The 17,504-nt window shown below is 33.4% G+C and overlaps 1 protein-coding gene across 1 annotated transcript in view; it reads right to left on the bottom strand.

The window, feature by feature from the left end:
- DPP10 (dipeptidyl peptidase like 10) overlaps positions 1-17,504 on the bottom strand; it is a 646,290-nt gene that overhangs the window by 146,431 nt on the left and 482,355 nt on the right. The window contains 2 exon segments of the mRNA XM_021075451.1: positions 4,979-5,060; positions 5,161-5,213. Coding sequence (XP_020931110.1) covers positions 4,979-5,060; positions 5,161-5,213 — 135 coding nt within the window.

Below are 17,504 nucleotides of genomic sequence, written 5' to 3'. Positions count from 1 at the left end.
GGCCACTGATTAAATTAAATACAAAACTAATTAAAATATATTATAATGACTCATCTCTAATAAAAATCTTATTTCTGAGTTTTCTGATGGCTTCAAATATCGACAAAGCTTGTCCTATTCACATGAAATGGACCATTAGCCACTTGTAGATATACCACCTTTTGTTTTTATTTGAATTTATGTTTACCTGTGCAAAAGATAACCTCAAGAAAAATGGGATTTGTCTCAAAACTTTCCCAAACAACTTTGGAAAATGCCATTACAAAGAACTTAGGTTTAGTTCTCCACAAAAAAAGTGACCCTAAAATTCCTGAAGAAATTAAAATTCAAGTGGCAAATATTTTTTTAAAATCTCAAAACAATTAAAATTAACCATCTAAACTTCTATATGCCAGATACTTTTCAAAAATTCTTTGTATTTATACATTAAATACCAGAGTAGCTCTATTAATGAAGCACTGTATTGCCATCATATTAAAGAAACTAAAGCCTATAGAAATTAAGTAATATTCTCAAAGTCAACAGTTTGGAAGTAATGGACCAAGATCCAGTCACCTACAAAATGATTCCCATGAGAGGATCTATGATTTCTTTAAAAACCTTTTAGTATTTTTTCTTAAATACATTGAAGAATAAGGAATCAATAACAAATGGGAATCATTAAAGAAAACACATGCAACTGTTTCCTTGAGGATATCAAACTATTAATTTGGCTTAAGTGTAGGTTCCTCTCAGGCTTGAAGAAAAAGAGTCATTTAAAACCAAAGATTTAGAGATTTTCCTAAGGACTCTCCAGTGACACAAAGATGAACTTATCTTGGTTTTCTGCATTCTGGCATTTTGTATGTTTAGAATTGGCCGCTGCTCTATGGACTAATTCTCTTGTTGACAGCAGGAGAATGAAACAGGACTAGGGCACCTGCCCACCTCCTGGTACCCATTCACTGCTGCCCATGAACACACATGAACCAAACCTGCATCTTCATATTTGGTATATCCCATGCAGCCTCACTGTCTCTCTTCAGAAAACCATAATGGAATGGATTTAGACAGTCCTACATAGGCTCATTAAATACTTTGTTTTAAATGTCTCTAAAATATACACATGATAAAGGCAAACACACTCTTTATAATCTAGTATTCAAAAACATTGTGTTACTTTTTTATTTTAAATCACTGTCTTACTTTTTTCATAATAATTTAATCAATTATGCAACCACTTAGTGTGAATAAAGCAGTGAATACACAATGTCATATAGGATGTCTTTAGAAAACTCAACAGTAACGATGTTTAACTAGCTTCAGTTCTAACGTCTGGCAACTTTATATATGTTTCTCTCAATATTATTAGTAAACCTTTGTTTTCTCAGTGTTGCTTTTATCTGAATCCATAAAACCATATTTAATTTGTGGAGAATTAAAACTAGGGGTAGCAGTTTATTTTACTGTTGATTCTTTTGTGTGTGTGTGTGTGTGTGTGTGTGTGTGTGTTTTGAGGTCTGCAGCCATGGCATATGGAGGTTTCCAGGCTAAGGGCTGAGTTGGAGCTGCACCACAACCATAGCAACGTGGGATCCAAGTCGTGTCTGTGACCTACACCACAGCTCACAGCAATGCTGATCCTTAACCCCCTGAGCAAATCCAAGGATTGAACTTGCCTCCTCATGGATGCTAGTCAGATTCATTTCGCTGAGCCATGATGGGAACTCCTGATTCTTTTTTTTTTTAAATGAAAAATATTTTTCCTACTCAACTGTACAGCTGGCTATCAAAATATTTCAGAGTGGCGAACTGTGATTTACGAAAGTTAAGAAAATCTGTGCTAACAATTCTTTAATTCTTTCTAATGGTTCATGTTCTCCCTTTTTGTATTCTGAAAATTAAGCATTTTAAATTATTTCAGTTTAAGAAACTGAATATGACATTTAGAGTTATGTAAAATGTAATATGGGGAGGTAAAAAACACACTTAAGTGCCTCCATTTTACCACTGGTAAAAACAAGTTACCAAGAGGAAAAATTATTTGGCCAAGGTCACATGACCAGTCACTGGCAGAGATGCTAACTCAGATATATTCACTTCCAGAATATTTCAGGGTCCATAAGCTTTCTAATAAAAAGATGCAATTCCCTACTTACAATATAATATTCCACAGCCTTCTTGTGATTTTATATACCTAGTACTTCACCAATGAGCTTAAGGAAGTATTTCTTAGATTTACAAAATGGAATAAAAAATATAAATGCACTTGGTTGAGGGAAATATTTATATATCTCAAATTATCATATGATGCTGATATTTCTATTTTATATATGAAGAAATTGAGGCTTATTGGAAAAAAAATTCAACCCACCCAGATGTTGTTGAAGCAGAAATAAAATAAAACAAACAAAAAAAACCCTAGAGGATTACAACTTCTATTAAAGGATACTGTTAAAGGTTAGAGTTAGGATTGATTGATCAGAATTATTAAAAACAAATAAGATGAACTCTTGATAAGAGTGTGAAGAATTTCAATTTACCAAAAGATGAATTTAAAATTTAACCCCCCCATTCTTTTGTCTGTGTGTGTGTGTGTGGTGTGTGTGTTTAGGGGCGCACCTGCAGCACATGGAGGTTCCCTAGCTTGGGGTTGAATCAGAGCTATAGCTGGCGGCCTATACCACAGCCACAGCAATGCGGGATCTGAGCCACGTCCATGACTTACACCATAGCTCATGGCAACACCGGATTTTTAACCCATGGAGCGAGGCCAGGGATCAAACCCAAGTCCTCATGGATACTAGTCAGGTTCGTTAACCACTGAGCATGACATGAACACGCCCCTCATTCTTAAAAGCAAATTATATAATGTAAAACCTACAGAACACCAGAGAAAAAGATCACATATCCACTATCACTAGTAAGGAAAAAAAAACTTAAACCTAAAATTATGCATTAATATAGATCTAACAGGCACATATAAAAAACTGTACCTATGACATGGGAAACATTTATAATAGTTTATATGAAGCCATAAATCAAATCTTATCATTTTCTTTCTTTTTCTTTTCTCTCTCTCTCTCTTTTTTTTTTTTTTTTTTTTTGGTCTTTTTAGGGCTGCATCTGCAGCATATGGAGCTTCCCAGGGTAGGGGTCAAATTGGAGCTGTAGCCACCAGCCTACGCCATAGCCACAACAATGCCAGATCCAAGCTCCGTCTGCGACCTACTCCGCAGCTCATGACAATGCCGGTTCCTTAATCCACTGAATGAGGTCATGGATCAAACCTGCACCCTCAAGGATGCTAGTCAGATTCATTTCCACTGAGCCATGATAAGAACTACAAATCTTATCATTTTCAAAGTCACTATTATAAAGATCTTTTTTTTAATTTTACAAATTAGTTTGAAAACCAGTTTCAGATTTTTGTAAATTTAAACATAAACATTCAAAAAACCCATCTGAAATAAGAACATAAAATTTAAAATAATTAAACATTCAAATGAAATGCTATTAAAATATTACTATCAAACTTGGATAAAACTTAAGCAAAAATTCTATAGTCTTCAGTGTTTTATTAGAAAAGAAAAAGAAGACAATAACAGTATACTAGAAAGGATCAAATTTAAAATTTAGCTTTTGAGAAGACAAATGTGAAATTTATAAATATCAGCTCAAATTGTTCATAAAAATGTACTTATAAATAATATTAGGAAACAAGAAAAAATAAAGCAACAAATTAAATGAACACTAAAAAGATATAAAAATATTATGCTAAAAACTTGAAAAGTTAGGTGAAATGGATTTTTAAAAATGCATAAATTATCAAAACATTAAAAAATAAGCCTTAATCTTACAATCATAATAGAATAAGATTTTTAAAAAACTTTCCCACGAAGCAAAATAAGAAACTATCACCTCATACCTAGACACATTCATAGGGTAGCTAAGGCAAGGAGATTTTAATAAAAATGCAAAGTATAAAAATTGGAATGGAAGAAGCAATAATGTCATTATTAACGAATAATATGATGGTCTGGAAAAGCTATGTGTTGGTGAAGATGTGGAACAAGGGGAACTGTCACTGTGTTGCCAGAGGAATATAAACATACAAACTAGGAATCAACTTGGCAAGGTCCAGTAGTTTTAAGCATGCTCAAGCCATATAAGCACTCAATGCTACTTTCTGAGTAGTTTTCCCTTAAAGTCTTTACTCAGGCACCATGAGACATGTATAAGAATAACATGAAGCTCAAACTGCTTTTATAAATCAATCATTCCCTTTTTGAGTTTGTGACCATTTCAAAACTTATAACGAAAAATCTCTTGGGAATTTTTTTTTTTTTTTTTTTTTTTTTTTTTTTTTTTTTTTTTTTTTTTTTGCTTTTTAGGGCTGCAGTTGCAGCATATGGAAGTTCCCAGGCTAGGGGTCAAATTGGAGCTGCAGCTGCCAGTCTACACCACAGTCTCAGCAATGCAGGACCCGAGCCCCATCTTCAACCTACACCACAGCTCATAGCAGCACTGGATTCTTAACCCACTAAGGCCAGTATCAAACCCACTCTTCATGGATACTAGTTGGGTTCCTAACCTGCTGAGCCATAGCAGGAACTCCCAGGAAAACATTGTTAAGTGTAGACTTCTGTCTTAAATTTTTGCCATGAACAATGCTCTAAGAATAAATAAAACTGAAAACATTATGTAACGGATTTACCAGAACTAAGCTTTAGTATTCTTAATCTCTTCTGGGTTTCATTATCAATTAGGAGTTTAATCCTATGTTACTATAGAAACTTTTTTTCTTTTTTTTAGTTAATTGAGAAAATAATTGTTTCATATATTCTTAAATTAGAATTCTAGATTAAAAAAATATTAAGATAAATGAAACACATCCTGCCCAATAGGATGATTTTTACAATAGAGTGGCTTCTGTAAGCAGTATCCATAGGGTCCTCCTAGCTGAAACTAGTTGGTACAAATCAATGCCTGATCTTACCAGTTGCTGTCCTTGGACACCCCAGGCCGCATACTGCAAGATGGAGTCCTCTACTTCTGGGGGATTTAACTCCCAAACTTCCCTTGAAAAAAGGTAAATAGTTTTATGTGAACAAATTGACACCTCCACCAAAAATTTAGTTGGACAATTGGTCATGAAAACCAGAAAATCAAAGAACTTACCTAGTGTGTATGTTGTAAATCACATATGAAGCAGTATATGAATAATGAAAAATCTGAAAGAAAAAAAAAGAAGAGTTATAGGTCCTAGTTTATTCCTATTTGGGAATAAAGGCTCTAATTTAATGGGTATATAGATTTTTTGACAAAATCTCGCAAATCCAAGAATTGGTTTTAGGCGGAATTCAAAATGTGAAATATCCTAGTTCTGGAGTTTACTTCCTTCTCTGAATCTTACTGTAATAGCCTCCTGACTTTTTTCTGACCATCAATCCCTTTGCTTATTCAATCCACTGTCTACTTAGTATGGCAGTGAATATATTGCTATCTTTTAAAAAATACTCAGTGATTCCTCATTGCCAATAAAATAAAATTTAAACCACTTCATTGATATGCAAGGATTTCGGTACTTTAGGTTCTACATGTTTTCCACCCTTATCACCCACTATTTCCCTTCACCTAATCTATACTTCATTTATATTTGGCAAATTCCTTCTTATACCCTGAATTTTTTTTTTCCTAGACTTCCTACCCTAACTCACATGAATATTTCCCCTCCTTCTAATATAACAGTTACATAGCTTTCAAATGAAATTTCTTTCTAATGTTGACTCTTGACTCTTATGAGACTTCTCACCCTGTAGTATAAGCTATACACATATTTTATTTATGTATTTGTCTTTGATGTTTTAGGGCCACACCTGCGGCATATGGAGGTTCTCAGGCTAGGGGTCTAATTGGAGCTGTTGCTGCAGGCCTACACCAGAGACACAGCAATGCCAGATCCAAGCTGCACCTGCAACCTACACCACAGCTCAAGGCAATGTCAGATCCTTAACCCATTATGCAAGGCCAGGGATGAAACCCACAACCTAATGGTTCCTAGTCGGATTCGTTTCCACTGCGCCATAACAGGAACTCCAATATATACATATTTTAAGTACATGTTTTGTTTTCCCACCAGAATGTTGTCAGGTCCAGGTATGTGTTACTTTTGCATCCTCCACATTATACAGTGCCATGTCTGCATGCAACATGCAATCAATATTTGTTGAGTAATCATTCTGATAGCGAAAAATCCTTGCAGCTCAGGTGTTTGTGGAGACAAAATGGGATAACACCCCCAACCACGTCAAAGGAAGAGCGGAAAATTACATATTAGATAGTTGGTTCCAAGTATATATCTTCAAGAGATTTTAGTGCCATCTTATAAAGAAACTTCTTTCATTTTAAAGGCCATCTTCCCAAGGATCACAGCATACAGGATGGAGTAACATTAAGGACCACAGTGGATAATGCAAAGATATTCCTATATTTTGGTTCTTAACTAATTAGAGAGGGTGAAATAATAGAATACAGAGAAAATGAGGAAATTTGCAAAAGATGGGTTAAGGAAAGAGATGAGTATGAAACATTTCAATGAAATTATTTTTCTCCAAGCTATGTGGATCTAGTGAAGAAAATTTTTCTTTATATGGCTATATTGTTATTATTTGTAAGATCTGCAGAACTTTTATTAATACTTTCATTTTCAGCATGTAATTATAAAAGCTTCTTTTATTCCTATAGTGGATGCACACTGTACAAATATTATAATACTGTCAATTAAAGCTCCCTAGAAGTCAAATTGTTATTTCTACTCACTATAACAATAGCTTCAATTAAACATGATTGGCCACATATTTGGTAAGCAAATATTAGTGTTCTCTCTTTGCACTGAAATTTCAATCCTTCCCCTATTTGTTATAGTTTTGTGTTTTATGAAGATTTATTCTCCCATTTCTTTCTTAATAAGTTTTAAATCTGATATTGCCTTCACTATAGAGTCATAGAAATGAAAATGTTTATTGGTATCTATTTTGGCATTCCTATTGTGTTCTATAGAATTCTATATTTGATTACAAATTTTAAACCTTGAATCTACTGCTATAGCTGACAAAGAAGTGAAAAATGTGATCGACTCTATACACATTTTTTTTTTCCATCTCAGAAAGTTTTGCTGTCAAAGCACACTGCCAAGTGAACACTTGGTCTTCAAAGCAGACAGATTTGTCAGTGATGCTACAGGTAGAAGAAATTATTCATCCCATCTGTTAATCACCTATCACTCTGTACCTGAATTCCAGGCTTGCATCCATCTTTAGAGTTCCTGAGCATTACTGTTTTTGTCAAAGCAAACCAAAATAAGTCTGAGACAAAACTGGATGGATATAACCATTGAGTCTTGGTCTCTTTCCATATATTGCATTTACATGACATAGAGTTATAGAGGTCACTGGCTCTTCTCAGTGTATGAATCTCAAGGACTTAGAGCTATTCCCAATGATGTGATTTAGAGAGGGAAATTTATAAATTCAAAAGTATTATTTCTTGTTTTGTAACTTTCAATAATTAAAATTGCTTTCTATGTTCACTACAGAATATAAAGGGTATAAGGTAGGAGAGATCTTAAACAAGGTTAGAGATAGATATTTCTTTATGTTTGTTTACCTAATATGGCAGTGATTGCCATGGGGTGCGGGGTGAGGTCAGGGAATGAACAAAATAGGTGAAGGGAGTTAAGGGTACAAACTACTAATTATAGAATAAAAAAGTTAGAGATGTAATGTACGGCACAAGTTATATAGTCAATAATATTGTATGCACATAAACTATAAAAATATTGAATCACAATGTTGTACACCTGAAAATAATATAATATTGCAAGTCAATTATATTTCAATTTAAAAAAAGTTAACCCTGACTAACCTGCAAACACATAGCTAACAACTCACAGAGTATCAGCCTCAACCATAGATGCCCTACATCGCATGGAGGTTCCCAGGCTAGGGATCTAATCGGAGCTTCAGCTGCTGGCCACAGCAATACAAATCTGAGCTGCATCTGCTACCCACACCACAGTTCATGGCACCACTGGACCCTGGATTCTTAACCAAATGAGCAAGGCCAGGGATCAAACCCTCAACCTTGTGGTCCATAGTTGGATTTGTTTCTGCTGAACCAAGATGGGAACTCCCAAGTTTGCTATTTATAGGTAAATAGAAACTAGCCCTTTTTTCCTAGCTTAGAACGCTGTCCTCTAAATCTACTGTCTTTGGTGTGTGTGTGTGTGTGTGTGTGTGTGTGTGTGTGTGTGTGTGTGTATTTACTTCTGGCAGATTTTAAATATTTCTTGTTTTGTAACTTTCAATAATTAAAATTGCTTTCTATGTTCACTACAAAATATAAAGGGTATAAGGTAGGAGAGATCTTAAACAAGGTTAGAGATAATATTTCTTTATGTTTGTTTGCCTAATATGGCAGATATTTTGAAAGAGGGAATTTTCAATAGAATCAGATTTAGCTTTACTGTATATCTGTATTAAGGCAAACCGGGCTTAATCAGAAAAATCAGTCAGTGCTAATCTGCATCTCTCTCTTGTCTTTGTCTCTGTCTGTCTGTCTCTTCCTCTGTCTCTCTCCTTCCCTGAACAGCATTTCTATTCTTTTTAAAAAGTCCTCATTTGCTTTTATTCTAGGTTCCTCTTATATGCTAGATAGGTAGGTCTTGTTTTATGATGAAAGGATAAAATTGGAGTCACTAAGGTTAGAAACAGTCTTTTTCTTGTGATGATTGGCTGCTGCATAATGAGAGCTGAAGTGAATAACTGATGAGATCCTTGGGGATAAAGACATTTCACAGTCAAAAATTACGTATTCATTCTATCTCTGCAAGTGATATTCCATTGCCTGTTATAGATTGCGAATAGTTATGGCCAAGATAGTGGGTACGGCAAGGTTGAGATGTACTATGTAAAAACCTGAGCAAAGCTTACTATGGGAAACTGGACTTAGGATGTCAATCACTCAGCCTCATGATGTCAAAAGGTCCTGGAAGGTACAGAAAGCACCAAAAGATCCTGCAAACCAATCTGATCTCCATCACCTATCATTAATTTAGGAACCCTAAGCAGAGGTTGATTACTAAAAGTTATCATGAGTGGTAAGATTTATTCTCTTTATTTGTTGTAGGTATATTCTGTAAGTTATTATAAACATGGAATTAGCATATGCTGAATGATTGCTCTTGGGAGAATTACAGAGTTAGTTTCCTTTTAGCCTCTGGTTACATTTTTATCAACCAATCAATATATAACATTTTTCCATGTGTTTTTTTTCTTTTAAATACTATAATACTTAATATGTTGATTCATTAACACTGAACTCATGGTTAAAGGTACCATAATTCATGCCTGAATGAAGCTTAACTAACACAAGTACTTTCTACGTAAAGCCTTTCTGCACCTAGGAACCCTGGACAGGACTTCAGCAACATGCTTCAGAGCATTTTAAACAGTAAGATTACCAATAAAAAGCAAAAACACATAAAAAATAATGCTAAATGACATTGAAATGGACACTGATTTACAGTGTGAAAGCTGGAACAAGAAGGCGTTGTGTCATTTTCTTTGATCTCAGCAAGGAAAGTGCACCAGGCAACACAAATGTTCTGCCCTTGTGCATGTCTGTGAATTACTGAGAAAATGCAATGAGGATGGATTATGAAGTTACAAATACAATTTAGAAAACTGGCATATTTGCAATTCCAGAATCCTTAAAAAACAAAGACCAGCTTTATATGTAATATAGATGTAGCATGAGATATTATCGGAAGAAAGAAAAAACAGATATTTAAAGCTTGCCAGAATTTAAACACAAGAAATGCGTAGAAGTCATCATGAATGGTGGTGCTCATGCTCTGTAAATGAAAACTAGGTACATCCATTCATTTATCAAATGTCTGTTAAACAACCTCTTTTTTTTAAAAAAAATGTATTGGAATAGAGTTGACTTAACAAAGTCATGTTAATTTCAGGTGTACAGCAAAGTAAATCGGTTATACATATATTCATTCCTCTTCAGATTATTTTCCCGTATAGGTTACCACATATATTCATTCCTCTTCAGATTATTTTCCCATATAGGTTACCGCATATTACTGAGTAAATTTCCCTGTGCTATATAGTAGGTCCCCTGTTACTCATCTAGTCTATATATAATAGTGTGTATATATCAATCCCAACCCTCTAATTTACCCCCGCATTTCCCCTTCAGTAAACATAAGTTTGGTTTCAAAATCTTTGAGTTTGTTTCTGTTTTGTAGGCAGAAACATGGAAAGTCATAGAAATTTTCATACTAAGTGAAGTTAGGTCTGACAGAGAAAGACAAATATCATATGAGATTACTAATACTTGAATCTAACAGAAATAAACAACTTCTTTGGAACTTCATTAACTTCTATTTTTTAACAATGATTATGGTGGTAAAAGTCATTTTTTAAAAATAGAGTAAATAAAAAAGAGTATCAGTTGATAATTTTTATTTACTCATATGTTGTCTGTTAGTTTGTAAACATGTATTGAATACTAATTTTGCAAATTCAAAGACTGTAAAAATCATGACCCCTCCCCCCAAAGGGCTCTTGATCAATTTAGGGTGACAAATTAGGAAACATTAAGTAAGTATAAAGGGCTCCAGTTGCAGCTCTTGATTTAATTAGCACTTGAAGATTATAAACCTATAAGATTTCCAAGAAGTAACCAGTAATATGTTTCAAAATGGTAATCATAGAAAAGATATCAGTAGATTTAGGCATCAAAGGGTTTAATATAATTACTGAACTGAGCATTTACTATATACTGGACTCTACTGAGTGCTTTACACATATTATATCATTTAGGTTTAAATCAACCTCAGGAGGTAGAAACTATAATTCATAAGTCATGTGATAGGCTCTTGAAGCAGTGAAGTTTAAGTAGGAGACCGAGCCGCAATTTGAGACTAAGTCCCTCTGATTACAACTCCTATTATCACTTAATCTCCCTGTACACTCTCTCTCAGGGAGTTGGAACAGGAAGCATGACTCCAGACTTGCAAAAGATTTATTTCTGAAAGATCTTTTAAAGCACCACCCAAAGATTTATGGACAGGAGCAGGCATGAATTAATTGTGATTATCACAGTTAAGAGAGATTTCATTGGAAAGATGATCTAATATATCAGATTAAAATTGTAAATCCCCTTCTCCTTTAGCTGTTTTTCACATTTTTTCCTTGGAATATCAGTTATTACCTAAGACATATAAGGGGATTCATGTCAAAGAGAGTTACACTTACAAGGGAAAAAGAACAGGGTACTTTAGTAATTTATGTTTAAACCAGAAATTTAAATCTCTGGGTGCCAAATCTTTTCTGCACTGCAGTTAAACTGCTGAATTAGAATAAATAGTATGCATTTTTGTGGCCTTAAGAATATTTAAAGTAGTATTATGGATTTACCATTAACTCAAACAATTAGGAAAAATAAACCATGAGGAAGCAGGTCTTTGAACAAATACTATTTATGAAAGAATGGCAATAAGAGAAAAGAATATAGGCAAATGGTTGTTTGTTTCTCTTAGAAGTAAGTAGTACAATGATGCCAAGTTTGTTCTAGGGTAATGGAATACCTTTTATGATGAGAGAGTAGTGGTTCTGCTGTTGGAAAAAATGTATCTTTATTATGCAGTGGAGAACCAGGCTGTCAAGCCTGATATCCTAACGGAGCACATACAGTTCACAAAATTACGGGATATAGCTCTACAAAAATACTTTTAAGATACTACATTTTAAAAGTCACTGTTTTTGGAATGGATAAGCAATGAGATACTGCTGCATAGCACTGGGAACTATATCTAGTCACTTATGATGGAGGATAATGTGAGAAAAAGAATGTATATATATGTATGTGTGACTGGGTCACTTTGCTATACCGTAGAAAATTGACAGAGCACTATAATGAAAAAAAAATAAAAATCATTTGAAAAAAGTCACTGTTTTTTAAATGGTTTCCTTTGCTATGCAAAAACTTTTGAGTTTTACTAGGTCCCATTAGTTCATTTTTGTTTTTATTGTCACTATTCGAGGATGTGGATCAAACAAGACGTTGCTGTGATTTATGTCAAAGAGCATTTTGCCTATATTTTTCTCTAGGGGTTTCATGGTATCTGGTTTTACATTTAGGTCTTTAATCCATTTTGAGTTTATTTTTGTGTATAGTGTTAGAGAATATTCTAATTTCATCATTTTACCTGTAGCTGTCCAGTTCTCCCAATCCACTTATTGAAAAGACTCTTTCCTCCACTGTATAGTCTTGCCTCCTTTGTCATAGATTACCCGACCATGGGACTTGGGTTTATTTCTGAGCTTTCTGTCCTGTTTCATTGATCTATATTTCTGTTTTGTGGGGGAAGGTGGGGGAAGTGGGATGGGTGAGGAATTTGGGGTTGGTAGATGCCAACTATTACATTAAAAATGGATAAGCACTTATAACTGGAATCTAATATCCAGCACAAATGAACATCTCCACAGAAAAGAAAATCATGGACTTGGAAAAGAGACTTGTGGCTGCCTGATGGGAGAAGGAGGGAGTGGGAGGGATTGGGAGCTTGGGCTTATCAGACACAATTTGGAATAGATTTACAAGGAGATCCTGCTAAGTAGCATTGAGAACTATGTCTGGATACTCATATTGCAACAGAACAAAGGGTGGGTAGAAAAATGTATACATGTAAGGATAACTTGATGCCCTTGCTGTACAGTGGGAAAAAAAAAATTATAAAAAAAATAAAAAATAAATAAAATGGATAAGCAAAGAGGCCTTACTGTATAGCACAGGAAACTATATCCAGTCTCTTGGTATAGACCATGATGGAAGATAATATGAGAAAAATAATGTATTTATATATTTATGACTGGGTCACTATGTTGTACAGCAGAAATTGACACAACACTATAAATCAACTATAATCTAATGAAATAAAATTTAAAATATACGTTCTCCCCTCCAAAAATATTAAAAATTTAGATATTTACCATAAAAAAGGCTCTGTGAACTTCATGAAAACAAGTATTGGCAGAAAGGGAAAGCAAATATGGGAGGAAATGAAAGGTATAAGTAAGATTTGTCAGTATTTTAGTCTTCTTCCATTTGTTTTCTCAGTCAATACTTACCATAATCTTTAAGATATTATCCATGCAAGATATACATCTGATAAAACCATGACTGGAAACAACATTTTACAGATTCCAAACATGTAATCATTGTCTTAATGGGTCACCACATAGAAAAACCATGTACCGTTCTTTCATTGTATCACCATTATGGTAAGTGGTAGCATAGTAAAATATTTAAGATGGTGAGACCAAAAATAAGTGATACTAAAGAAGATAGAGTTAGCTGTTGCTTAAATTCAGGTCCAGTTTTGGCAAGATCTATATAAAACAAAAACAAAAATGCCAATTAAAAATAAAAGACTATCTGCCACAAACCCTACTTAGACATTCTCTTATAGATGTCACAATGCCATCACCATACAATATATATAGTAAGTAACATTTTGAATTTTTCTTCCTTTATTTGAGTCCAGTAGGCTTCCCATTGGGAAAATATAGATATAATTTTGTTTATTTTAATATTCACAGTATATTCAATCTGAGTTGAAATATGATTCTGTCAGCAAACTATGAAGGTGGACAACCTAAAAAGAAGTTGTGTAAGGGATACATGTTTGTATTGAATACATTTGTTTTATTCAAGAAAATAAATGGCTAATGACTCAAGTCTGAAAAGCAGCCAACAAAAATTACCTGGGCAAAATTTTTGAATTTCATATAGAACTACTGTGTCCAGGATATAACCCAGCTGATTTACATACTAACAGCAGCCAGGATGAGAATATATTTTATTATACAAAAGAGATCTTTGAGTGAGAGGAATAAATCCTTTCCTGATATATTCCCTGCTAAAATAATTAACCGATCATCATAGAAACACTTGCTACAAATAGCTCTTAGAATTTAGTTCATGAGAATGTTGACACAAAATTTCATTTCAAAGAAGCTCCCTAGCATCCTTTTTTAAATTACACATATTTAACATGTAATTTTCACCCTAATATACTGCTGACTAAAGTACCAACCTCATTGACAGTGCCACTCTTTGTAATAAAATGTTTTCATGTACTGGACCTTTCTGTATTAATTAATGCAAATAAGCTACTTTCACACCAACTAGCTCCAATATTAGAGAGGTCTGGTTTGATAACCCAAAGAGCATATAAGAGTCAATTGCTAACAATGATGCAAGTAGGTTTTCAGTTTGCACTGTAGTAAATTTAACTATCATCTTACTACGATATATGAGATTTCTCTCTAGCCTGTCAATTCAGAAATAAGTATATTGCAGTATGACAGTGTGAGGGACAAAATTTCAAAGTTGTTTCTACTTGGTAATAGAATATGAAAGACAAGGATGAAAATCCATGGACTCAACAGTATTTGAAGGACTTTGCAGGACTTTGTTGACTGAACCATGTATGTAACTTAGGGGAGTAGTCATTACATTCCCCAGCAAATGTGGTGAAAAGGTTCTTTCTTCATTTCAATGGGATTGAGTCCTAGTTTGTGACTTACTGAGCAGGTTACTTAAAATTTTTATTTTCCTCATCAGGAAAATGGGGAAAGCAAAGTACATCCAATTGTTTCTTTGTAAATATTATGAAACAGATTATAAGGAAATTATTTAGTTATCATATGAAGTAAGCCAAAGCTCAAATCAAAACCAGAAAAACTCAAATACGTATTTTACTGAAATTTAAAATTTTATTTAATAAAAGTCTTATTATCAAGGGAAAAAAAAACCCCACAGCCTTAAAATTAATTGTAGCTAGTTCATATTAGTCACTTTTCATGCTATCCCCCATAAACAATTGACTCATTTGTGTTGATAATTTTTAAAATATTAGAAAAATATAAAAATACAATTTTAAGAATATATGATTAATTTATGCAAGCATTTACATATTAATAGCTATTAATTTTGATCAGATTTCTCACATATTCAAAATAATATTTTCATTGTCTATTTAAGCATATGCTTAGGATACATTCCCAGAAGTAAAATTTGTAATGAGAAGATATGCATATTTACATTTTGATTCATATTACCAAGTAATTGTTTAAAGTTTATAGTATTGAATATAAATACTAAATTTATATTCAAATGCGGTATTTGAATTTACAGTGCTATATACTACATAAGTATTTTATTTTTTCTTTAATGCCACAATAAAATAATATTACCCATTGTGTTGAATTGGATTGTTCAAATGGCAAAAACAAGAACAAGCATTATTATTTTTTAACATTATTTAAACATTATTTAGACTTGCAGTTCAATTATGCTCAAGTTTGAATATCTTGTCATAAGTTCTTAATGCTTTGTATTTCTTCATTTGTAACTTAATCTACCATTGTATTTTCTGTGGGGTTATTTGTCTTTTCCTTGCTGATCTCTAAAAAGCTCTTTTTGTATTACGAATTGCAACTTAAGTTACATGAGTGACATGCATTTTTACCCAACAAAGGTTTGCCGTTTCTCTTTGTGTGTTTTCTACAGAGAAATTTTTAAATCTTTATGTGATTATTTCTGAAATTTATTTACTGTTTCAGCCCCTAGTAGTGTGTCAAGAGAAGCTTCACTAACTCAATACTATAAACTCTAAACAATTACTTTTTTCTAGTACTCTGAAAACCAATATCTTCAATCCACCTAAATTAATTTTTTTCTAAACTGTGAGGTATAAATCCAATTTTGCTTTTTCTTTCCTAAATAACCAGACTGATATAATTGATTTCTAATTTATCTTTTTCTTTAACATTACTCCTAAGTCCCTTACATAACTCTGATTTTTTTTTTCTGCCTAGAATCACTATAGTAAAATTTTACAATACCTTTTTGAGAAGATTAGTTAACTTCATCTTTTTTCATTACATATATACACTCTAAACCTTGGGTATTTAAATACAAGTCTTAATTCCTTGATCAAATCCTAGTTAAACTCCTATTCAATTCTAGTTAAACCAAGAAGGGGATTAATTATTATCAAATGAAAATTTTATTGTTCATTACCTTTGAAAAACTCATGAGTCCTTTTCATAAAATTTGGTCATAAACCTAATTCACTTTTTTTTTTAACTTTTTAAACTTGTTTTTATTTAATGTCATATTATCATGTAACAGTGAAAGCAGTGGGTTGAGTATTAAAAAATCTCTATGGATTATCTGTCTGGCTTAATATTTACTGTGAAAACTTGAATAAATGGCATAACTTTGTTTGCCTCAGTTTCCTAGTGATGAAAATATCTTCAAGAAAACCAATTATTTTCCTTTAAAGGATGGGAAGTTACTAAAGAAGTTAATAAAGGAGAATGCTTATGGAGTTGCCCTCATGGCTCAGTGGAAATGAAAATCCAATTAGTATCCATGAGGATTTGGATTTGACCCTTGGCCTCACTCAGTGGGCTAAGGATCTGGCATTGCCACGAGCTGTGGTGTAGGTCACAGATGCAGCTTGGATCCCATGTTCCTGTGGTTGTGGCATAGGCCAGCATCTGCAGCTCTGATTCGACTCCTCACCTGGGAACTTCCATATGTCTGGGTACTGCCCTGAAAAGCTAAAAAAAAGAAAAAAAGAAAAAGAATCTTATTAAGAGAAAGTATTATGGGTTGAAAACATTAGAGGATAATCCTGGGATAAAAATAGAGGCAGACATGATAAAAAATTAATGTGTTTTATATGCTGCTTATGAAAAATGACCTGAATTCTAAGTTGATGGGAAAGATTTATTTTTCAAAAGGAAAAGAACTCAACTTTACAGAAACTTTACAGAATGATTACCCTAAAGCTGACATTAATACCTGAAGAAAGTTGTCCCCATAGAAGTAATACTCTACTGACTTTCAACCTAAAATCCCTCTGAATTCTCTATTTGCAAGATTCCTGATGGCACAAAAATCAAATACATAAAGAACTGACTTTCAGTCTCAGTCACTTCATGTGTATTCATATGGACTGGCCTGTGGATGATGCCAATATGATTATTATCAAATGCAGAACTTTTTTCCTGAAGGGGCCAGATATTTGGCTCTGAAGTTCAGCCAAACCAAGTGAGCCTTGAAAATACAAAACAAATCACCCAGTAGAGCAGGTACCACAGTCTAAATTTTAAGAATAGATATTTTCTCCCTCTTAGAAAGCTATGTGCTATAAGTGGGTAACTACTTACAAAAAGGAGATGTCACATATGGTTTATACCAAAAATCAGAAGATATGGGCAGAGTACAAAAAAAAACAAAAAAACTAAAGTATGTGGATCTGTTTTCTTCACTTCTGTGCCCACCTCTCTTGATTCCAGAATCTCAGTGTTGTGCTTTGACTAATTAGTATATTAATACTTCAAATTATTCTTCCCTTCACCTCTTTAAAA

Source organism: Sus scrofa, chromosome 15 (assembly GCF_000003025.6).
Source record: "Sus scrofa isolate TJ Tabasco breed Duroc chromosome 15, Sscrofa11.1, whole genome shotgun sequence".
NCBI lineage: Eukaryota > Metazoa > Chordata > Mammalia > Artiodactyla > Suidae > Sus > Sus scrofa.
This window is presented reverse-complemented; position numbering and strand designations above follow the sequence as displayed.